Consider the following 26,705-nt stretch of genomic DNA (forward strand, 5'->3'; position numbering starts at 1 on the left):
AATTTATTCAACATAAATCTCAAGAATGAGAAGAAGATGGGTTGAGAGTTGAGTGTGTGTGTATATATATATAAAGAGAGATAGTAAATTGAATACAAATGAGGTCACAATTAATATAATCATTTATGTTGAATATGCTCTTTTGAAAGAATGATAATTGTATTCCTCATATTTGGACGTTTTTTAAAAGAGAAATTTAAATATGGTCAATTTATTATTTATTGCTTTAGGATGCATGTAATATAATAATTAATCATAATTTCTCTTTTTATGTGAAACATTCAGCTACAATTTAATTGTTGTCATGTTCTGAGATTATCAATAGTCAAAATTTTAAAGTTGAACATTAAGTATCTAATATTTGCTTACTTCAGAAAATTCACTGTAGATACACTATACCTTTTAAACACTTAATCTTCCTTTAGATACATTATACCTTTTTAAAAATTAAGCTCGTATGATTTATCAGTTAATACATACTATATGAGTTGAAATTCACTTAAAGTCAAGTTATTTATTTGTGATATATATTTATGAAATATACAACAACATAGATCACATAATTTCCAATAATTTTTTCGATGCATGACGAACACAAAGTACTTTATAAAATAATCTCGTGTTGCGTCAAAGAAAATATAGAAATGTATCTTCTCAAAAAGGATTACTACAAACTATGTTCAAATAATTTTTGCCTTAACAAAATTAGAGAATTATTTCATTAACTTTAGATGGTTATAAAGCACAACTTATTGACTCAAATTATAAACAACTAGATTTAGTTAGGAAACAATTGAGATCCAAGCAACAAAAATTTATCATCAACGAGAGGAGTTAGGTCATTATTATTGTTAGTACCATAATTGAGCATCTCATCTTGAGGGGTCTATGTAAAGTTACAACAGGTTATGATCTCAATCAAAATTTATGAAATTATGGTCACTTTCTATTCTTTTGATAACCCAGAATTAATCAACCTACAACCCTAACATAGTTGTTCGTAGTGTCACATTCTAGAGAAACAAAAGTATGGTTGTAACACCACATAACTCTACACTTAGATTCTGAATCATTCACCATAAGTATAACATCCTAAACTCGATAATGTCCTACTTGATAGCATGTCTAAAGGGGCTTTAACAAGTGTAGCTAGGGTATTATAAGTGATTTAGGTTGACAAGGGACCTCTAACACAAAGCAGGGTTCAGAACAGTTCCATCGTAAAATTTTGCAAGAGTCCTTAGAAAGGTAAACTTCAATCGACCATATCATTTAGAATATTAAGATTAAGTGACCAAGAACCTAAAAAATTAAAGTCTAAGAGCTTTCTTGGCAACTCAATCAAGTATACATCAAACTGAGTTTGGAATAAAATTTATGGCTGATTTACTAGAGACGGTTTAACCTTCTAGAAACTTCATGATGACTCTGTGATATAGATTATTCAAGCTAAGCTTCTAACAGACCAAAGTAGACAGAAGAATTATGTTGATCATAAGGTAAGAGACATAACATTTAAGATAAGTGAGAATGTTCGTTCTTAAGGTATCACCCTAAAGGGGTTATGAGATTTCGCAAAAAAAGTAAGCTAAGTCTGCGATATATTGGTCCCTTTGAGGTTCTTGAATGTGTAGGGAGAGTGGCTTTTAGATTAAATTTACCTGATAACCTATCGAGTGTTCACCCGGTATTTCATTTATCCATGTTGAAGAGATATCATGGTGATGAGTATTACATCATTAAATGAGACTCAATTGTGTTAGACAAGGACCTCCTATATAAGGAGGAATCGATTGCAATTCTTGATCTTGATGTGCATAAGTTGAGAAGAAAGGAGATTGAGTCGGTGAATATTCAATAGAGCATCCTCCAGGATAGGAAGCTACTTAGGAAGCCGAGAAACACATGAGGCAAAAGTATTGTTTGTCGATTCAGATACTACTCCATTTCTTTCTTAACTAATTTTTCCTAAGTTTTTCTCTAGGGAGCGAGTGATGGTATAACAATCAAAGAGTACCCCCTAGGCGTCACATGGAGTACTTGACCTTTCGGAGGTCTTGTAAAAGCCTATTAGCTTTAATTCATAACATAGGTATGAAAATTAGTGCGAAATAAAAACTTTTCACAATATAAGGTAAACTCTTTCATAAAACGTAAGAAACTAGGTCTCATTATCACAAGAAATCTTAGACAAAAGTTATCCTCATAGGGTCACGACCCTTTACATTGAAAGAAAGATACTAAGTCTTATACAATGTCTTTAATGAAACAAAATAACTACAAACATAGTCCATGTCCTCGATCATATGAGGACATACCAATCTTGAGTGGAATCTACTTCCAGAGCATTTATTTAGAACTCCTCACTTGCAACCACCTACGCTTGTAGAAATAGAGAACAATATGGAGTTAGTACAATTAATGTACTAGGTGGTATTAAGCAAAAACATGCTTTAAAGAGGTCATTTTAGTTGAAAAATATTTTTCATGCTATTTTGATAAAACCTCATGAATCAAGTGTAGAAGACATCATATAAGTCATCATTTAACATATAAGTTAATACTTCCATGATTCTCAACATATATCCATTTCACTTAAGTAACCGATTAATAATTTAGACTCTCCTATTCAAAGTTATCCTAAGACCCACCTAGGTAAAACATGAAGAGACCCTCCATACAACCTCTTCAATACACACCTAAGTAATCCTTAAGACTACCAAAGACAATGATACTTCATTTCAACTCAACAAGTAAACATTCATTATTAGAGGAAACATACATCCATTTAAGAAGTAAATACAAGGACCATCCCCTAAGGCAACCCGAGGTTACACTAGTACATGTTGAAAGTGGCATCCCATATTACTACTTCCACTTAGTGCTCCTTCGGAATCACTGTAGACTAGGCACATCCTATTTCATCATTTACATAACCTTCATTAACATTATACTCAAGATAAACATGTTTAATTAATAATAGACATAAAGTCAACATGCTTCATATACATTTTATAGAACCCATTCATTCATTAACATTACAAGGACACACCAAGACTCTCTCCAAATGTCTACTTGTGCAATGCATAGATGGCGTCACATTCCACTACCTACCCTAAGTATTACACTCTTAGGGAGATCTAGTTCATTACATTCATTTGTGAGGGATAGATTTAGCCGACATAGACCGTGAAAGCTTGACTTGGAATGACGGTATTAATGACTACCGAATGAGGGATGCCCACTTGCCTGAGGTAGAGTCATTCATTTAGCCTTTACATCGAATACTAATAGCTAATCCTATGCGGGCACATGGTTAAGGGATAAGAATATTGCTTCTATGTGCTACACCTCAAGTCACGAAGAGTACCCATCTCAAGAGGTATATTTGATATTATATCTCAACTCACGAAAAGTATCCATCCCTTTGTAAAATCCTCTCTATGCTAAGTTAAAACCCCACGTAGTTTAGAAAGGCATTAGCTATAGCTTAAGAGACTGCTACAAAGTAATACATCTCAACTCACGAAGATTAATCATCTCTAGAGGTTACTTTTGAATACTACATCTAAATTCATGAAGAGTATCCAACTTTCAACCTATCATTCATTCATTAGAAATCTCTTAGGAATAGAGAGGTTGCTAATAGATACTACATCTCTACTCAGGAAGAGTGTCCACCCCTAAGTCCGCCATTCGTTCATTAGAGTTCTTGGGAACTTTGAGACAACTTTTCAATAGACTCTCATTCATCACATTGTCATTAGCTTCATTCATTCATTCATTGTTTGTGTGAGTATATGTGAGAAAACCTTTCACATAACCACTATTATTCATAACATTTACTTCTAAACATGATAATACCACATTCATCATCATCCATACACAATCTTACTTCACATTCATATTATACTTCGTTTAGATATATTATCTTCAAGATACGCATTCATAACTTCATAACACATCCATACGCCTATAATTCATAACATCACTTTAATTCAAATTCAATGCCTTCAAGGACATAATCGAAATTCACATATACATTCATATACATCAGGTAAACATCGCAACCATAAGTGGACCATACCACACAAGATCAATTCAATAAAACTAGACAATTTAGCTCAACTTACCCTTCATCACATTTTCTCAATTCTCCAATAATTTATCATAATTAAGCCTAAATGGCAGTAGAAAACAATAATTAACTTAGTATAAATACAATTCTAACAATATCCAATCACATTCATCGAACCCACTCATAAGCCAAAATTAGAGAATTAGGATGATCATGGGTACATGGAGATTTTTTATCATAAAACCATCAATTGACATGGAAAACATCATAATTCATCCATTAAAACCTTTTAATGCAAGAACCCATTCTTAGAATTAGAAAAAGGAACTTTTAGGATTTTGAATTTTTTTTAAAAGACTTTGGATTGGCTCCTTGAATGAGAGAAGAATCAAGGTTTTATTACAATACCCTTTTAGTGTATAACTCATGAACTATCATGGATGAATCAAGAGAGTTCTTCAATCCTAGCTTCAACTTGATTTCAAGCTTCCATGGAGTCTTGAATGAGTTTTACTTGGGACTGGGGTTTTGATTTTGAAAAGTGAAGTCTAAAAGTAGGTCTACGTTTATAAAATAACTTAAAATACTTTAATACACCTAAAATAATATTCTCCGACTTAATTAGGACGTGTGGTGAATTTACCAATTCACCCCTAGATTTGCCGGAACTCTACAAACTTTGCAGGTCCCAAACGACGCCCCAAATCCACGGACCGTAGATGGGTTGACGGGGTCATACAGCTGTCGACATTTTGGTCAAAGTGTGGAGCCGCGCCTCCTTTTAACGGGGCGACAATTAATCTACCAGCTGTCATTAGGTTCGTCAATTAGTGCTGTTTTGGCATCTTCAGGGACAATGTTTAGGGTGGTCCTTGGGGAGTCATAACCAAACGTTTCAACCCTAATCATGACAATATAGATTTTAGGGTCCCTTCAACTCATTTTAGACATCAAACGATACACTAAAACATATAAAACATGCAAAGGCATACTATCACAAATGATCATGACTAGAGGCATATCATCATAAAGTCATATTAACATTTTTACAAAACATTTACCAATAATCAAATCCCAAGCCTACAAGTTCAATGATCATGTGAATCCCCATAACTCCACACACTCAAGTAAACAAGATAGGAGACCACAAGTAATGCTTTGCTTCATACAACTTACATCATAAGTAGTCATCTCACATAGAGCAATATAGACAAATAACATGTTCATCAACATAACAAACATCATATTAGTAAAATCATACATCATGACATTATACATTTCATACTATCATATTACATAAGAACGATCTCCTAGGATTTTTCTTAGAGTCAACTTGTGCAATGTCTAAGTAGAGTCGCATACCCCTACCAAGTAGACGTCTCAAGTCACCTTATTCAATGTCCATTTACTAGTCTTTCATTTTACTTGAGGAAACAATCACCTTAATAGACATAACACAATATGAGCTAAACATGGAATCTGGTGTCATGAAATCCCACAAGAAAGAAGGAAGTCTACTTGCCAAGGTAGAACAAAAACATGAACATAGCATTCTAGGTGGATCCACTAGCTAGTATTCCTATGGAGGAAATATTGTTCATGGACTAGGAGATATATTAGAGAACATAGTCCCACATTACATGGCAACCTCTATCTCATGAAAGTCATTGTTAACCTACCTTCCAACTTGGAAAGGGACACCTCTCATATATAGTGCATCGGTACTAAGCTAAAGTCTCTTTTGGAATAACCTTAAAATCATCATTTATCATAAAACTTATCCTAGGCCATAGGATATTAACTCCTCGCATAAACATGATCATAAGCTCTTTAGGTTTGGATGGGAATTTCCTTTCATCACAATCTTCATTTGTGAGATTAACATATTATAATCATAGTGTGTAAGACATACAAGATAAACATCATAAACTTGCATTATCATGTCTTTAATATTATCCAATATTTAACATATTTATAGACCACATAAATATATAGCAACATCATACATCAATTTATAGGCCAACATCAACAAAATATAGAAATCATGATTTTAGAAGACTTACCTATTGCTTCAAAGAATCTTCACCAATTCATCAAAATCATTCAATAATATAGTGAATTTCACAATAACATATCCAATCCAACCATTCTAGTCATTTACAAGACAAACTCATAGTTAGGGTTAAGGGAAAGGGATCAATTACGAGTTCATTCAAGTTATAGTTCCAATCCCAACATTTACGTGACAATAAGTGATAGATATAACATACTTGAAGCCATTATTTAGAGAATGAATATGATTCACACGAAAACACAATATTACATATCAATTACCCAAGAAATATATACTTAATTAACCATAGAAAATCATAGTTTTTCATCATTATTCATAAATCTCAAGTTTGGAAGAAAACCCGTTTGTAGAGTAAAAACCCTAGGAATTAAATTGTTGAAAATCATCTTTGAAAGAACCTCTTGGGGAAAAGAATACCAAGAGTGAATAAATCATAACTTATTGAAGATTATTCCATGAATTTAAATATATAACCTTGGAGTCTTCGTCTTCTTCCACAAGCTTTTGTTGTTCTTCAATGGGGGTTGATTAGAGAGAGTTTTGAGAGAGATGAGAGAGATTTGTTAATTATGATTTAGAGTGCGTGAAAGTGGTTTAAAACTTACCTAATACCATTATAAACTAATCCACTAAAATATCAAAAATACCCCTCACTTAAATGGGTCTTTTTGTGAAGTTGAATTGCCTTAAAACAATGCAAAAGAATCAGGGAAGTGGCTGCGCATCGCGGGGGCAATTTCACATTTATTTTTTGAAAATCCAATTTGAGGCAGTGGACCTTGTGTAGGTCCCGCATCTCAGGGGAAATTTTTGCCCTCTTTTTGTTGGCTGCACGACGCGAGGTAGATGCTAAATCTTTGCTGTCGGAACCTTCTTTGCAAGCTTGCTCGACAATGTTCGGGTCCTCCTCAAGGACCCCTCAGGAGGTCTTTGGTGAGTCATTATCAAACCTTTTGACCCTTTGTAATATATTTTACCTATACAAAGTCTTTTTACAAGTTTAGGACTTCATTTGACACACTCAAACCTTCATTAAACATAAGGACGTCTACTAGTTCAAATTACTAGTTTCTGGATGTCAAGTTCTTTCTTTGTCGTATTAGCTCTAAACTTTTCTAACTGAGTTTAATACTTTAATATAGGGCTGTAAACGTCATTTAAATCATTATTTAATAGGTGACACTCTATTTTAAGTCATGGAAATTCCGGAGTGCTACATAAGTCATCATGTGCGAGTCATGGTCGTTTGAAGTTGACCCAAAACTCATACTTAGCTTAACTCTCCAAATTTCAGATTTTTCTTATTTTCAATTGAGTTCTTTTTTGAACTCAAGGTGCCACCTACTCATCTTAATACTTAATGAATTTTAAATTTCTTGGCAAAAACTCACTCACTATGAAGGATGGTTCAAGTCTTAGCTCACAGCAGAGATTGGATGATGAGAATATATATAGGTGAAATAAAAAGTTAGTTGACGGAACCCATTCTCGAAGTAGAGATTGATGATTTTACTTTTTAAGAAGCTAAATTTTTTTTTATCATGTCAAACCTTGCAAGTAGATATATGAATCTGACACATGAAATAAATTAAGCAGTGCTCGAAAGTAAATTGAGCTTTTAATGAAGTTCGCCGACTATTTAATTTATTAAGTAGTATTATATTTGTAACATGAAGAATTACTTATGTGTTTAATGGGTAATTTCTAAATATAAATAAAGGAGTGTAATAATGAATTTGTATTGGAATAATTTTTAACTTACTTCAGTAAGAATAATTCAAATGAATAATTTGAAATTATTTTCATAATAGAAAGTCTCCGCATATAATTACGTGGTCTATACCATGACCATATTAAACTAGATATCAATATTAATTCTAAAGGGAAAAGGAAGAAGTATGTATCTATTTTTATCCTACGTAAAGGGAGAATTGTGCATCAACTCTTTTTAAGAGGAAAGGGTGAAGTATATCACTTTGTCTATTCTAAGGATAGGAAGAAGGACTTGAAATTTCTTTGGTAGAGAAAGAGAGATGTACATGTCTTTCTATTCTAAGGAAATACATGGTATTTCCTTATGCTTAGACTAGGAAGAAAGGTGTATAAATATAGTTCTTTTAAACCTTGAATGAATTTTTGTTTTGAGTCTAGAATGATTATATATGTTCTAGATTAAACTATTTGTTGTCTATTATTCATGTATGTCATATGATATTGTTATGCTTCCGTTGTGTATATAGCTTTTCAATAATTATGTAAATAACAAAATATTCCACATGATTTATATACTAAGATATAAATAACTACTCCTAAAATAAAGTTCATATACCCAAATATGTAGCAACACTAATAGAACTTGATTAAATTTAGGGAACTACTTAACAAAGACCAAGACTAGATCTACTAAACTACCACTATTCCAATTTAATTTATTGTTTTGGATCACTCTTTAAATTTCTAACTAAATAGAAGGATGTAAAGTATAATTAGAGTGTTTGTCAAAATGTAGGTCCAGTTTCAACCTCTTATGGATAAAATAACATACCTATGAAGATTATGAGTAAAGGAAATTTCAGAAAAGTTTAAAATCGAACTTCAAATTACAAATATTAAAAAAACGATATACCTACCTCACAGTAGGTATGAGAAATGGTGTTTGTGATAAAGACATTGTAAAAATCTTTCCGCAAATGAAAAGATATGAAATTTTAAGTGATATAGACATAAATAGAAACACATAAGTTAAAAGTGATTTTTATATCAATATGACACTATATCTGAAGCATATGTTAAACTAGTTTTTATATGAAGATGAAACCAATCATTTGTTCCATACATAAGATCTAAATTGGACATTGAAAACAACGAAATATATTCATGTTCTATTGTGTTTTACAAACAAAATTAAATAATAGTAAATGTGCAAGTACTAATTAAAGAACTCATGTGAAGTTATTGAAGGTATTAGTTAAGGGTTTTTCTAGAGATCTTCATAATGTGACATCATATAGCCAACGCTTCCCTCTTTCTACTTTTTTTTTTCCAAGCTTTAAATCGAATTTTCTATTTTGTCATCTTATTAAACATTTTCTTCATCAATGAGAGTATTTATGTGTTCATGGACCGATCTCCTTTTCATCGATACTCTCGTGCACTATTTTGTCTACTTCATTTTTTCGATGGAACCCATAATCTATATAAGGAAGTAGTTTCTTTCAAATATATAAAAGTTTCAACAAACTTAGATACCTATATTTGCAAATGCAATGACCAAGTTATAGAATGAATATAAACAAACAACCTTCATTTAATAGGATGCACTTCGATTTTTATGTTTAGCAACAAAAGTTGTGTGTGCGAATATCTATTTTTGTTTTTTAGTGGTGTATTTTTGTATAGCCACAATTCGTAATAGTTGTCTTAACAAAAGTTACCTGATTGTTGTGTAGCTCATCCATGTTCATAAGATTGTTCCAAACATCATCAAGAAACTTCGGAGTCTCACTCTTATCTATATTGTGCTGTTCATTTGTTTTGCGCTTTTGTACTGCTATTTCCTTCTTAGAGTTTGAAGAATCTCCTTTTCTTTTCTTCGATTTGTTTTCCATAACTCCAACCTTCAATATAATAAGATTTTTTTTGTAAAATTAATGTAATTGTCATGATTCCTTAACAAGAGGGTTGTAGTTACCGTTGTGTAAATATCAATAATGTAGTAACTTACCATTGACTCGATTACTACATTGGTTTCTCGATGAACATCTACTTTCAAGTTTTCAAAACCTTTGAAGATATATCTTCTTACATCCCCAATAGATCGACACATACTACGTTTGCTCTCATGGAAGTAAAACTGCAATCAAACACGAATTATCTTAATTTTCATACAGAAATTACATTTCAAGGAAACAAAAAAAAAATATTACCAAATAAGTGATAACTGAAATCACCAAAACCCCCTTTGATAGTTTTTGAAATATAAAAAAGAAATGATACCTTAATCATTTTAGTTTAAAGAACAGAGAAAAGAGAAATTTAAGTGCACTTAAATTATAATTCCATTGCGAATAACTATCACGAAATTTCAATCGTAAAGAATGACAGAAAAAAATTTAAATGTTGAAGGTTCATCTAAAACCTTCATTCAAAAAAGTAAATGTTGTTTGAAAAATTGATAAATGTGTGTGTACTTTACGAAAGTAGAAAAACAAAATATTCAAATAGAAGGAAAAAAATTATAACAGAATTTATATTACCGTTTCACATATTACATTTTGACGTGGTCTCCTTTCAGCTTTCCATCCATGTAGCATGTCAAATAATTGCTATTAAGTCCGTATGAATCACTTTCCTGGTCTTCATTCTATTATTTTAGAACATAATGAAATATTAAAATATTCTGACCTCTTCATCTACTAAACAACTGATCTACAACGTTTTAATATAATAATCATCTTGATTTTAACTAATTTTTCATGTTATGTTATATTATACGTCTTTTTTTATTAACATTCAACATAGTAATAGTAAAATAGTTAAACAAATGATGCTCCTGTGGAAATGTCTAATAATATTAGTGTATTTTCAAATAATGTCTTAGTAATCAAATATACTAACCTTTTTTAGTTTAATATTATAGAGATTTGTTGCACCTTCATAAGGTACAATTACAAAGTCAACCAAAGTATTTTCTATGGCTTTGGTAGTAACTAGACTTCTCTTCTTCCTAGCCAATCTTTGGGGTATTGTGATTGTTTCAACGTCGTTCTGCAAATAAGAAAATATGTTAATGTTTAATTACTAAAAATGAAAAAAAAAACAATCTACAGTTATATTATTTTAAAATATTTAAATGTATCATTTCTAAGCAGTAGAAGTAAAAATCAAGGTTACATCTATCTGATTAAGGGAGAAAGATTTTTGCTCAACAACAAACTAAGACAATTGCATGAAATGGTAGAATTTCTATAAAGTTCAAGTGTGTCAATATTTTATTCTTTTTCCACATATAATTCTTTATTTTCATGTCAAATAAAACGTACTAGATATCTGCTCCTCACTTTCACAATCATGTTTCAGAAAAAATTTAATAATTTTTCAATACAAATTATTCTCAATACAGAACAAAAGAGACCATATTTGAATATGAAAAAAACTATTCTATATGCTCGAATAATGTCTTCTGTTAACAAATAAGTATGACAAGACTTAGTTTATCAGATAATCTATTAATTGTATTCTTTTAATTTTGCATTAATATTAAAATCAATTCCATGATATACATTTAGATGTGAAATAATTTTTTTATATCAATACAAATTAATAATCCCGACTTCATTAATATAAAATTTGTGTTAACAAGCTTGATATACCCACCAATATTGTTAATTAATATTGAATACACTATCGTTTATAAACAAGCATACATATATACTCCTATCATTACATAACTAAGTAGCTATATCCTTTTGGACTGAGGTAACTAAAAATCTAAATAAAATCCTTCATTCCAGATGAAGCAAAATCTATAGAGGGGGTGTATTTGACCCTTTCTCACACAGCTGAAGGGTATGTCTATCGAGTATATATAGTGTAATTGCTTCGTTTAATTTATTTTTAGTTTTAAAATACAAACTATATGTCACAAAGACCAAATGCAACAAAACTTCAGTGTTATTAAATGCAAAAAAATCCCTAACTAGGAAGGAAGAGGAACTAGAAATTAAAGATATTGTAGGAAAATTAAAGGAACCAACATGGTAATAAATAATGAATAAAGTTGTAAAAATCATACTTGTATTGGCTGACTTGATATGGGAGTGGGTTCTAGTATGAATTTTGTGTTATCAATTTGCTTTTGTAGAACCTATAAAGAATACACACAAGTTTCATTATCTTAAAAGAAAAAAAGGATTCCAACTTGAACCTATTCTCTAGTATTAAATTATTTAAATAAATTGATGAAATAAAATGTGTTTTCTCAAATTTCATAAATATTTTGTCTTCTCAATTATCAATACTAAAATGTTTTAGCAACTTTCAATAGTAAAATGAATATCAGGTAAGAAAATATTAAGAAAAACATAAGAATTAATAAATAGTCCTCTTAAAAGTATCTGAAGAACTTTTGTATCTTCGAAAAAAGTAAAACTAAAAAACCTAATACAAAGATTGTTCAAATGATTAATGCATCTCAAAGAACAAATAAAAAAATATTGAGCCAGTATTATAGTTAAACGGAAATGTACCATAACTGGAGCACCACTAATTCTTGGCACATACGGAACTATTTCACGACAAGTGTTTAATTCCAGATCTGAGGAAGCCATAATGTGATGAAATAAAATTTATTCAACATAAATCTCAAGAATGAGAAGAAGATGGGTTGAGAGTTGAGTGTGTGTATATATATAAAGAGAGAAAGTAAATTGAATACGAATGAGGTCACAATTAATATAATCATTTATGTTGAATATGCTCTTTTGAAAGAATGATAATTGTATTTCTCATATTTGGACGTTTTTTAAAAGAGGAATTTAAATATGCTCAATTTATTATTTATTGCTTTAGGATGCAGGTAATATAATAATTAATCAGAATTTCTCTTTTTATGTGAAACATTAAGCTACAATTTAATTGTTGTCATGTTCTGAGATTATCAATAGTCAAAATTTTACAGTTGAACAGTAAGTATCTAATATTTACTTATTTCAGAAAATTCACTGTAGATACACTATACCTTTTAAACACTTAATCTTGCTTTAGATACATTATACCTTTTTAAAAATTAAGCTCGTATAATTTATCAGTTAATACATACTATATGAGTTGAAATTCGCTTAAAGTCAAGTTATTTATTTGTGATATATATTTATGAAATTTACAACATAGATCATATAATTTCTAATAATTTTTTTGATGCATGACGAACACAAAACACTTTATAAAATAATCTCGTGTTGCGTCAAAGATAATATAGAAATGTATCTTCTCAAAAAGGATTACTACAAACTATGTTCAAGTAATTCTTGGCTTAACAAAATTAGAGAGAATTATTTCATTAACTTTAGATGGTTATAAAGCACAACTTATTGACTCAAATTATAAACAACTAGAATTAATTAGGAAACAATTGAGAGCCAAGCAACAAAAATTTATCATCAATGAGAGGAGTTAGGTCATTATTATTGTTAGTACCATAATTGAGCATCTCATCTTGACGGGTCTATGTAAAGTTACAACACGTTATGATCTCAATCAAAATTTATGAAATTATGGTCTCTTTCTATTCTTTTGATAACCCAGAATTAATCAACCTACAACCCTAATATGGTTGTTCGTAGTGTCACATTCTAGAGAAACAAAAGTATGGTTGTAATACCACATAACTCTACTCTTAGATTCTGAATCATTCACCATAAGTATAAGATCCTAAACTAGATAATGTCCTACTTGATAGCATGTTTAAAGGTGCTTTAACAAGTGTAGCTAGGGTATTATAAGTGATTTAGGTTGACAAGGGACCTCTAACACAAAGCAGGGTTCAGAACACTTCCGTCGTAAAATTTGCAAGAGTCCTTAGAAAGGTAAACTTCAATCGACCATATCATTTAGAATATTAAGATTAAGTGACCAAGAACATAAAAAATTAAAGTCTAAGAGCTTTCTTGGCAACTCAACCAAGTATACATCAAACTGAGTTTGGAATAAAATTTATGGCAGATTTACTAGAGACGGTTTAACCTTCTAGAAACTTCATGATGACTCTGTGATATAGATTATTCAAGCTAAGCTTCTAACAGAGCAAAGTAGACAGAAGAATTATGTTTATCATAAGGTAAGAGACATAACATTTAAGATAGGTGAGAATGTTCTTTCGTAAGGTATCACCCTAAAGGGGTTATGAGATTTCGCAAAATAGTAAGCTAAGTCTGTGATATATTGGTCCTTTTGAGGTTCTTGAATGTGTAGGGAGAGTGGCTTATAGATTAAATTTACCTCATAACCTATCGAGTGTTCACCTGGTATTTCATTTGTCCATGTTGAAGAGATATCATGGTGATGAGTATTACATCATTAAATGAGACTCAATTGTGTTAGACAAGGACCTCCTATATAAGGAGGAATCGATTGCAATTCTTGATCTTGATGTGCATAAGTTGAGAAGAAAGGAGATTGATTCGATGAAGATTTAATAGAGCATCCTCCAGGATAGGAAGCTACTTAGGAAGCCGAGAAACACATGCGACAAAAGTATTGTTTGTCGATTCAGATACTACTCCATTTCTTTCTTAACTAATTTTTCCTAAGTTTTTCTCTAGGGAGCGAGTGATGGTGTAACAATCGAAGAGTACCCCATAGGCGTCACATGGAGTACTTGACCTCTCGGTGGTCTTGTAAAAGCCTATTAGCTTTAATTCATAGCATAGGTATGTAAATTAGTGCGAAATAAAAACTTTTCACAATATAAGGTAAACTCTTTCATAAAACGTAAGAAACTAGGTCTCATCATCACAAGAAATCTTAGACAAAAGTTATCCTCATAGGGTCATGACCCTTTACATTGAAAGAAAGATTAAGTCTTATACAATGTATTTAATGAAAAAAAATAACTACAAACATAATTCATGTCCTCGATAGTATGAGGACATACCAATCTTGAGTGGAATCTACTTCCCAAGCATCAATCTAGAACTCCTCACTTGCAACCACCTACGCTTGTAGAAGTAGAGAAGAATGTGGAGTTAGTACAATTAATGTACTAGGTGGTATTATCCAAAAACATGCTTTAAAGAGGTCATTTTAGTTGAAAAATGTTTTTCATGCTATTTCGATAAAACCTCATGAATCAAGTGTAGAAGACATCATATAAGTCATCATTTAACATATAAATTAATACTTCCATGATTCTCAACATATATGCATTTCACTTAAGTAACCGATTAATAATTTATACTCTCCTATCCAAAGTTATCCTAAGACCCACCTAGGTAAAACATGAAGAGACCCTCCATACAACCTCTTCAATACATACCTAAGTAATCCTTAAGACTACCAAAGACAATGATACTTCATTTCAACTCAACAAGTAAACATTCATTATTAGAGGAAACATACATACATTTAAGAACTAAATACAAGGACCATCCTCTAAGACAAACCGAGGTTACACTAGTACATGTTGAAAGTGGCATCCCATATTACTACTTCCACTTAGTGCTCCTTCGGAATCACCCTAGACTAGGTACATCACATTTCATCATTTACATAACCTTCATTAACATTATACTCAAGATAAACATGTTTCATTAATAATAGGCATAATGTCAACATGCTTCATATACATTATATAGAACCCATTCATTCATTAACATTACAAGGACACACCAAGACTCTTTCCAAATGTCTACTTGTGCAATGCATAGATGGCGTCACATTCCTCTACCTACCCTAAGTATTACACTCTTAGGAAGACCTAGTTCATTACATTCATTTGTGAGAGATAGATTTAACCGACATAGACCGTGAGAGCTTGACTTGGAATAACGGTATTAATGCCTACCGGATGAGGGATGCCCACTTGCCTAAGGTAGAGTCATTCATTTAGCCTTTACATCGAACACTAATAGCTAATCCTATGCGGGAACATGGTTATGGGATAAGAATATTGCTTCTATGTGCTACACCTCAAGTCACGAAGAGTACCCATCTCAAGAGGTATATTTGATATTATATCTCAACTCACGAAGAGTATCCACCCCTTTGTAAAATCCTCTCTTTGCTAAGTTAAAACCCCACGTAGTTAAGAAAGGCATTAGCTATAGCTTAAGAGATTGCTACAAAGTAATAAATCTCAACTCACGAAGAGTACTCATCTCTAGAGGTTACTTTTGAATACTACATCTAAATTCATGAAGAGTATCCAACTTTCAACCTATCATTCATTCATTAGAAATATCTTAGGAATAGAGAGGTTGCTACTAGATACTACATCTCTACTCAGTAAGAGTGTCACCCCTAAGTCCGACATTCGTTCATTAGAGTTCTTGGGAACTTTGAGAGAACTTTATAATAGACTCCCGTTCATCACATTGTCATTAGCTTCATTCATTCATTCATTGTTTGTGTGACTATATGTGAGAAAACCTTTCACATAACCACTGTCATTCTTAACATTTACTTCTAAACATGATAATACCACATTCATCATCATCCATACACAATCTTACTTCACATTCATATTATACTTCGATTAGATATATTATCTTCAAGATACGCATTCATAACTTCATAAAACATCCATATGCCTATAATTCATAACATCAATTTAATTCAAATTCAATGCCTTCAAGGACATAATCAAAATTCACTTATACATTCATATACATTAGGTAAACATCGCAACCATAAGTGGACCATACCACACAAGATCAATTCAATAAAAACTAGACAATTTTGCTCAACTTACCGTTCATCCAAGACTTCATCACATTTTCTCAATTCTCCAACAATTTATCATAATTAAGCCTAAGTGGCAGTAAAAACAATAATTAACTTAGTATAAATACAATTTTAACAATATCCAAACACATTCATCGAACCCACTCATAAGCCAAAATTAGAGAATTAGGATCATCATGGGTCCATGGAGATTTATTATCATAAAACCATCAATTGACATGGAAAACATCATAATTCATCCATTAAAACCTTTTAATGCAAGAACCCTTTCTTAGAATTAGAAAAAGGAACTTTTAGGATTTTGAATTTTTTTTAAAAGACTTTGGATTGGCTCCTTGAATGAGAGAAGAATCAAGGTTTTATTACAATACCCTTTTAGTGTATAATTCATGAAATATCATGGATTAATCAAGAGATTTCTTCAATCCTAGCTTCAACTTGATTTCAAGCTTCCATGGAGTCTTGAGAGTGTTTTACTTGGGAGTGGGGTTTTGATTTTGAAAAGTGAAGTCTAAAAGTAGGTGTACGTTTATAAATAACTTAAAATACTTTAATACACCTAAAATAACATTCTCCGACTTAATTAGGACGTGTGGTGAATTTACCGATTCACCTCTAGATTGGCTGGAACTCTGCAAACTTTGCAGGTCCCAAACAACGCTCCAAATCCACGGACTGCAAATGGGTTGACGGAGTCATACAGCTGTCGGCATTTTGGTCAAAGTGTGGAGCCACGCCTCCTTTTAACGGGGCGACAATTAATCTACCAGCTGTCATTAGGTTCATCAATTAGTGTTGTTTTTGCATCTTCAGGGACAACGTTTAGGGTGGTCCTTGGGGAGTCATAACCAAACATTTCAACCCTAATCATGACAATATAGATTCTAGGGTCCCTTCAACTCATTTCAGACATCAAACAATACACTAAAACATATAAAACATTCCAAGGCACACTATCACAAATAACACTAGTTTCTGAACGTCTTGGTCATTCTTTGACTTTCGACTTCTAAACTCTTTAAAACTGACCTAATAAGCTATTCTTCATTCATTTAACATTGTAATAACTCATGGAACAAATCCAAATGTATAGTTTGTCCTATTTTCTTTTGAGGGTCATTATAGATGGTTAAATTGGTATCTATTATAATGACTAGGTTCCGTCGATATATAAAGCGATGAGGAAAACTTTTGGCTTGGAAAAGTGTCACATCTGGACACTACACCTTGTACGTGGACGACACCCAACGACCATTGTTGTCCTTGAGCAAACCCTTGGTCTAAATTACTTAATTCAATGTAAGACTTGACTTTACTGTAGTATAAAGCTGGAACATTCTCATGAACAAATACTTTAAATAATTATCTTCGTTAAAACGACACTCAAGTCTCAAAGTTAAAACAACTGAAATGTAATATAAAAGAGACTAAAACTGAACTGACTATCTATCTGTCTATGAAGCCTTTACTACTATTAAGATGAATGTTAGAAAAAACTCACAACATTATATACAGAAAATATGAAAGAAAAGCAATTAAAGAGTCCTCTGAAATGCAAGGAGGCTAACCACTGATTGTGAATACTCAAGCTGGATCAAAAAGGTGCTGGATGTTGATTCCAGTTACATGTGTCTGTATCATAAGACGATGCAGGACAACAAGAATTAATTCATTGAATGTACGAGTAAGCGAGTTGGAAAGCTAAACAACAACTACAAATCTTAAAAGGATTTAAAATTGAACTTACCTTTGCTCAACTCAAGAAGTCATAACTCAAAGCAAAGCAGTAAAGACACATGCAATATATAAAGCTTACAAATATAGTGTAAACACTTAGTTGATTAAAAGTAGTGCAATAATAAACTCAACTTTAGTTATATAGAAAAGTAATATAGTTTTTGTCTGAGATTCTCTAACTGACAACCATCACTATGAGCCAAATCGATGGTACAATGTCTTACCTTACGTTGCAAAAAGACCGCTCTATACCTTGTCGCCTGTATAGAACATGAACTACTAAGTATATCCACTAGTCTATGCTAAAACACTAAGGAATCATCTACAAATTATGACCCTTTATCTGTTCATGTTGGCCATGGTTTATGGGGACTTGAGTTGATATGAATTCACGTCCCCATATTGGTGCTTAATACTACTCAAAAATACTTAGCTCATATGTTTATAAAACAACTTCTTCTATGATTTTAGATAATTTCTCAAACTTAGGTTTAAAATCTCTCTTGGAAATCATAGTTCTATTTTCCAAAACTAGCCAAATGCTCTATGCAAGTCTAGCTTCCTCTCTTTCTCAAAATGTGAAAACATTTGTAACTTTTAGGGACTACTTAGCTACCTTATATATTTTGAGAAATGAACTCACTCTTTTCTCTTAGCTTTATTTGAAACTAACTCTAGGGAATACTTAGTTCCTTTATAACTTTTAAGATTTATACTCAACTATTTACTCTTTGCTCAACTTGTATATTGAGCCTCAAAGCAAAGTAAAAATGTTTGTTTAAGACTCTTGAAAACATTAAGAAATCTATTTGACTTGCTTGTCAACTTTTAGACTCGAATCTTAACTCTTTGGACATTGATCTTAACCTTCCTTGAATTGGATTATGTATTCAAAAATTGATGATCTCACATTTATGGACGATTTCATAAGGTTTAGATGTACTTTAGAGTGTTGAAATAAACTAGAAATAATAGGTACGTCACATAATAACTAGTACAAAAAGGCACTGTCCTCGGGCGTTCAGGCTGGCACAGCATGCCAGAACCTGACATACAATGTTTGTCCTGAGGGTCTCTGGTAGGTGCGGATCCCCAAGGCCTATCAAACGGGTTTTCCAACTTTTCTTCTCAAATTTTCAACTCTAAACATCCCATACTTCTATGGATCTTCCCACAAATAATTAGGATCACTAATATACTCAATACTCAATATTTTAGACTCGTAAAACAGCTTGGAAACACGAACCAAAACAACTAAAGGTTCGCTACAGCTCTATTAACAAGTATTCAACAATTGTTCATCAAGAACTTCAAGATTCATTATTATATCAATACCAAACTTTCTGAATTAAACATGTCAATGTGTGCACATACCTTAAAGATATCACCTCTGACGAAATCCACACAATAATTCTTGGCGTTCTTGAAGCATTCTTGATCTTCTGCTTCTCTCCTCTTTACTCCAAAGCCCTAAGCGTTCTCAACTTTGCTAAAACTGAATAAGGACTTGGTTTTACCCCTAATAAACCAATAAAACAAATTAGGAAATAATAGGGTGAAAAGACTACTTTACTAAAATCCGGATTGGACTTTCCTCAGTTCAACAATCCAACTTCCAAAAGGCATGTCTCCCTAATACAACATTGAAAATGCATAAACTAGGCACCGTTAAAAAGATATTCCCAAGGTCTTTACAACCATATAATTAACTCACTATAACTCTTCTTGAGGTGGAAGAGATGACCTTTTGAAAATGACCAAAATCTCACATTTAAAATCTGGAAATTTTCCAGATTTCCCTATTTATTTCAAAAAAATTTATTCTTGGTCTCTTAGATTATTCTTATTTATTTCAAGTTACAAGATGTTACAATATCTCCCCCTTGGAAACATAAGTCCTCTAATGAGAACTCTTTCACTAAGTTAAGGATAGTAATATCATTTCTACTCTCAACAACAAAAGAAAATAACAACACTCTTAATCACAACCATTATAAAGCGCAAAGAAGAGAATTTTATACCTTAATCTGCATTCTCTCCAGATTCAAACAGTTGTGGATATCTCTTCTTCATATCCTCCTCAGCTTCCTAAGCCGTTTCTTCAACGAATTGGTGCCTCCAAAGGACCTTAACTGATGCAACTTCCTTAGTCCTCAACTTGCGATCTTGACGATCTAAAATCTAAACCTGAACCTCTTCATAGGATAAGCTACCTTTCATCCCAACATTTTCAATTGGTATAATCAGTGAAAGATCACCCAAGAATTTCTTCAACATAGACACATGGAATACCGCATGAAATGCTGCTAATTGTTGGGGTAACTTCAATTCATATGAAACATTGACAACTCTTTTTGAGATTCTTTAACGAACAATATACCAAGAACTAGGTTTCCCCTTATTACAAAACCTCATAACACCCTTCATAGGTGAAACTTTCAGATATACCCAATCATCCACCTCAAACTCTAAGGGTCGTCTCCTAACATCTGCGTAGGACTTTTGGAGACTTTGTGTTGTCTTCAATCTCTCTTGAATCACTTTCACCTTATCCATAGATTGTTGAACTAGATATAATCTTTCAACCCTGCTTCACCAACTACAAACCACCCAATAAGAAATCTGTGTCTTCTCCCATAAAGAGCTTAATAGGGAGCCAGTTGGAAGATCGAATGGTAGATGCTGTTGAAAGGGAAATCAATGAGAGGTATGTGATCATCCAAATTATCTTTAAAGTTTATCACACAAGCTCTCAATATATCTTCTAAGGTCTTGATAGTACATTTCTTTTGTCCATCTTTGTGGGGATGAAAAGCAATGCTTAAGTTCACCTTTGAACCCGAACCTTTCTGAAAAGATTTCCAGAATTATGCAATAAATTGTGCACCTCTATCTAAAATAATGGAGGCATGAACTCCATGCAGTCTCAGCACCGCTCGAAGGTCAACTTAGCGTAATCCCAACAGAATAGGTAGTTTTTACTGGCAAGAAATAAGATGACTATGTCATTCTATTGACAATCACCCAAATACAATCATGTTACATGTGAGATCTTGGCAATACTATGATAAAATCCATATTAATCATTACCATTTTCCATTCTGGAAGTTCTACAGTCTGAGACAAACCTCCCGGTCTTTGGTTTTCTACTCTCACTTGTTGGCAATTCGCGCACTTGGCAACAAGCTTAGCAACATCTTTCTTCATGCCTTCCCACCAATATATCTTTATCAAGTTGTGGTACATCTTGGTGGAACACGGATGAATGGAATATATGGAACTATAAGCCTCCTCTAGGATCCTCTCTTGGAGTCCATCCACCCTAGGTACACACAATCTACATTGGCACTTCAGCACATCATCTCCCCCTTGTTCAAAAGCTAATACTCTTTGCTTATGAATATTTTTCTTCAAATGAAGCAAAATCAGATCTTGGTCTTGTTTCTCTTTCACCTTTGATACTAGTGATAATTCATCCCTATTAGTCACCATTATCCCTCCTTTTGTGGAATCCATAAGTTTGACTCCCAAACGTGTGAGTATCTGGACATATTTATCTAACTCCCTCTTTTCTTTTCAACATAGGCGATACTCCTCATTGATAACCTGCTTAATGTATCAGCAACTACATTAGCCTTATATAGGTATTAACGAATACTCATGTCATAATCCTTGAGTTACTTAAACCACCTCCTCTGTCTTAGATTTAGCTCATTTTGGGTGAACACATAATGGAGGCTCTTGTGATCCTTGAATATGTCAACATGAACACCATACAAGTAGTGGCATCATATCTTTAAGGAAAATACTACTACAACAAATTCTAAGCATGAGTTGGATAATTCTTCTCATGAACCTTCAACTATCTTGAGGCATATGCTATAACCTTACCATTCTGCAACACACAGCCCAAACAAACTCTCGGTGCATCATAGTACACCACAAATTGAGTAACCTCTGGTAATGTCAAAACTGAAGCGTTAGTCAATCTCATTTTCAACTCCTGAAAGCTTTTCTCATAAACTTCAGACATTAAACTTGATTGTCTTCTGAGTTATATTGGTCATAGGATACGACATAAATGAAAACCCTTCAACAAATCCTAAAATAGCGAGCCAGACGCAAGAAACTCTTTACATCTGTTGTAGACGTGTGTCAGGACAACTCTGAACTGGTTCTATCTTTTGGGTATCAACTCTAATCTCACCACCCGAAATGATCTAACCCAATAATACCACAGACTTAAGCTAAAACTCATACTTAGAGAACTTGGTATATCGCTCCTTATCTTTCAAAGTCTGCAGAACAATCCTGAGGTGACTAGTATAATCTTTTTCATTCCTTGAATAGACCTATATTTTATCAATGAAGATGATGACAAATAGATCTAAATAAGGTTTGAAGACTTTGTTCGTCATATTCATGAATGTTGCAGGTTCATTGATCAAACCAAAGGACATAACCAAAAACTCATAATGCCCATCTCTGGTTCTAAAGGTTGTCTTTGGAATATCACATTCCCTAACTTTCAAGTGATGGTAGCCTAATCAAAGATCAATTTTCGAGAAAAAGAAAGCACGCTGAAGCTGGTCGAAAAGATCATCTATCTTTGGAAGAGGATATTTATTCTTGATGGTCACCTTATTCAATTGGCGGCAGTCTATACACATCCTAAGGGAACCATACTTCTTTCTCACAAATACGAGTGGAGCGCACCAAGGTGAGACACTTGGTCGGAGAAAACATTCATCTAACCGATCTTTGAATTTTTCTTTTAGCTCTTTTAATTCTACTAGTGCTATTCTGTATGGAGGAATAAAGATAGGAAGGGTATTTGGGATGATTTTTATGTTGAAGTCTAGATAACTTTTAGGACGGACTGGGTTAATCATCAGGAAAAACATCTAGAAACTCTTTCACTATAGAAGATGACTTAAGGAAAGGTACCTCAGCACTTGAGTTATTAACTTGGACTAAGTGATAAATACACCCCTTTGAAACTAACTTTCTCGCCTAAAGGTACGAAATTAAACTACCCTTAGGCACTACTGAACTACTACTCCACTCTATGATTGGCTCGTTAGGAATCTGGAACTTTACAACTCAAGTTCTAGAGTCTATTGATGTATAGCACGCATGAAGCCACACCATATCCAAAATGACATCAAAATCTACCATGTCTAATTCTACTAGATCAAACATGGTGCTCTTGTGACTGATGGAAATTGGACAATCACGATACACTCTTTCCGTTAAAATAGGCTCCCCGACAGGTGTATAAACATAGAAAGTTTCACAAAGTTTTTCAACAAGGATCTCAATCTGATTTGACAAAAAGAGTTACAAAAGATAAACTTCCTCAAAGGTCTAACAAATCATAAATATCAAAAGTAAAACTTTGATTATACTCGTGACAACATCTAGATAGTTCTCTTGCTTTTGGCAGCTAGTGATTGCATAAAAATGGTTTTCCTCTCCACCAGTACCAGAAATGGATCCTCTAAGTGCAGCCTTGTCTGGTGGAGCAACTGATGAAGATTGGGATCTATTGCCCAGATTTCTACCTCCCTGCTTATTCTTTGACATTATTTCATGTAGTGACCATCTTGACAACATTTGAAACGACCCGATTGACTATCACGACACTTACCAGCGTGGTTTCTACCACACCTACCACATGCAGGAGCCGAACTACCTTCTTGTGTCATACTACCTCTAGACTGGGCTGGTCTAGCCTTAAAGTTCTGCGAATTCTGGCCATTGTACTCACCTTTATTTTTGGGTGCGGGTGCACTAGTAGATAATAGTACATGCCCTTTTGTTTCTAAATTATGGTCGACTCGAACAACCCTTATGTTCACCAGACTCATTCTAGTCTTAGCTTTATTGTTCCTGTACTCCTCTCTATCCCTCAACTTCTCCTCTTCAACTTTTTTCACATTGACCATTAACTTTGAAATTTCCATGTCCCCAATCAACATTGTAGCCCTACTTTTTTTGCTCAAAGCACGACTCAAGCCAATAACAAACAAGATCATCCTGTTCTTCATATCATTAACCATCTCAGGCATAGCGAGAAATATTGGTGAACTTCAACTCGTATTCATGCACAGTCAAAGATTCATGTTTAAGAGTAAGGAATCCCATACCTTTGATTTCTACATTTACCGAGGAAAAAAATACCCCACGAAAGTTTCTTTAAAATTCTTTAAAGCAAGCCCAACTCAGAGGTAATTCATCCTCATCTCTGCCCTCCTTCCACTGATCGAACCACATCCTAGACACATTCTTGAGTTGATATGCAACTAGTTCAACCCTATCGGTATCAACCACATATATCACCTGAAAGACCTTCTTCAACTCTTCCAAAGTTTTCCTGACCCCCAATAGTGCTTGAACTCATGAAGCTTGGAGGATTCATTCTCATGAACTCATGAATCATTGAGGTGTCAGCCTCTTCTTAACGATCTCCCCTCTGTTAACCAACCTGGTTAGTTACCATTTTGCTTAGCATCTGTATAGCCTCACTGAACTCAACATTGATGACCTCTACTTGAGGTTGGATGTTTGGTGCATTAGGTACCTCTGGTTCCTCAACATTCCTTCTGGCTAAATGACCTCTTTCTACTCTTTGTGGAGGCATGTTAATTTGAAACATACATAAGCACGAATTGTAGAGAGAATTTCTAGAGATAAACTCTAATGCACGAAAGGAATATGAAAGAAATAGGAATTTTTAAAAATATTGTAGCCCCCTAATCATAGATGTGGCACTCTTTACACCGATTACTAAGACTCTATAGACAGAGCTTCATAGGCTCCCTAGGACTCTTGAACTCTATAATCTGATACCAAGTTTGTCATGCCTAGAGCCTACACCGTAGACGTGGCCAGCACCCAATGACCATTGTTGGCCTTGAGCGAACCATTGGTCTGGCTTAATTAACTCAGTGGAAGACTTAACTTAACTCAAGTATAAATCTAGAACAATCTCATGAGAAAATACTTTAAATAATTATCTTGGCAAAAACGACACTTAAGTCTCAAAGTTAAAACATCTAACATGTAAATTAAGAGAGACTAAAACTGAACTGACTATCTATCTGTCTGTGAAGCCTCTGCTACTAATAAGATTAATGTTGGGAAAACCCCCCACAACATCCTATAAAGAAAATACTAAAGAAAAGCAATTAAAGAGTCCTCCGGAAGGAAAGGATTCACACCACTGACTCTGAATACTCAAGCTGGATCGACGAGGTATTGGATGCTGATCTTGGTTACATGCGTCTGCATCATAAGAAGATGCAGGCCAACTATCCTTAGTGAATTGAATGTATGAGTATGCGAGTTGGAAAGTTAAAACAACAACTACTATGTTTGAAAGGATTAAGAATTGAACTTACCTTAGTTCTGCTCAACTCAAAAAGTCATAACTCAATATAAAGAAGTAAAGACACATGCAATATATATATAAAGCTTGTAAAAACTATGTAACCACTTAGTTCATTAAAGGTAATGCAATAATAAACTCAACTTTACATATACATGAAAGTAATATAGTTTTTGTGGGAGATTCTCTAACTGACAGCCATCACTATAAGCCAAAGCAATGGTACGTCTTACCTCACATTGCAAGAGGATCGCTCCATACCTTGTCGTTGATATAGAACCTGAAGTACTAAGTGGATCCACTAGTCTATCCTAAAAAAACTAAGAAATCATCTAAAATGTACGACCCTTTATCTATTCATATTGGAGACATTGTTTATGGAGACTTGAGTTGATATGAACTTGCGTTTACCGTATCGGTGTTCAATACTATTCTCAAAATACTTATCTCATACATTTTTAAAACAAATTCTTCTTGGTCTGAGGTAATTGCTCAAACTTAGCTTTCAAAGCTCTCGTGGAAATCATAGTTACAATTTTCTAAAACTAGCCAAAGCCTCTACGGAAGTCTAACTTCCTCTCTTTCTCAAAATGTGAAAACAATTGTAACTCTTAGGGACTACTTAGTTCCCTTTTATCTTTTGAGAATTGAACTCACTCTTTACTCTTCGCTTTAGTTGAAACTTAACTAAACTTAGTTCCCTTATACCTTTTGAGATTTAGACTCAACTCTTTGATATTTTCTCAACTTGTAGCTTGAGACATAAAGTAAATTAATGTTTGCTTAAGACTCTTGAAATCTTTAAGAACTCACTTTACTTGCTTCTAAACTTTATGGACGATTTCATGAAGTATAGATGTACTTTAGAGTGTTGAAATCAACTAAGAATAATAAGTATATCACATAGGAACTAATACAAAAAGATGGAGGAGATATGGGATCTCCAGGTGATCGCAATGCTCTAA

The 26,705-nt window shown here is 33.1% G+C and overlaps 1 protein-coding gene across 1 annotated transcript; it reads right to left on the minus strand.

The window, feature by feature from the left end:
• Nucleotides 1-2,119: 2,119 nt before the first annotated feature.
• LOC138339133 (uncharacterized) lies at nucleotides 2,120-10,370 on the minus strand. Its single transcript, XM_069290456.1, has 4 exons — nucleotides 10,149-10,370; nucleotides 9,877-10,005; nucleotides 9,587-9,769; nucleotides 2,120-2,377 (listed from the first exon to the last, which is right to left on the minus strand). Exons 1-4 carry the CDS (start codon nucleotides 10,155-10,157, stop codon nucleotides 2,354-2,356), a joined length of 345 nt encoding a protein of 114 aa, XP_069146557.1. The 5' UTR covers nucleotides 10,158-10,370; the 3' UTR covers nucleotides 2,120-2,353.
• Nucleotides 10,371-26,705: the final 16,335 nt, after the last annotated feature.

This window comes from Solanum lycopersicum, chromosome 10 (assembly GCF_036512215.1).
Source record: "Solanum lycopersicum chromosome 10, SLM_r2.1".
Classification (NCBI taxonomy): Eukaryota; Viridiplantae; Streptophyta; class Magnoliopsida; order Solanales; family Solanaceae; genus Solanum; species Solanum lycopersicum.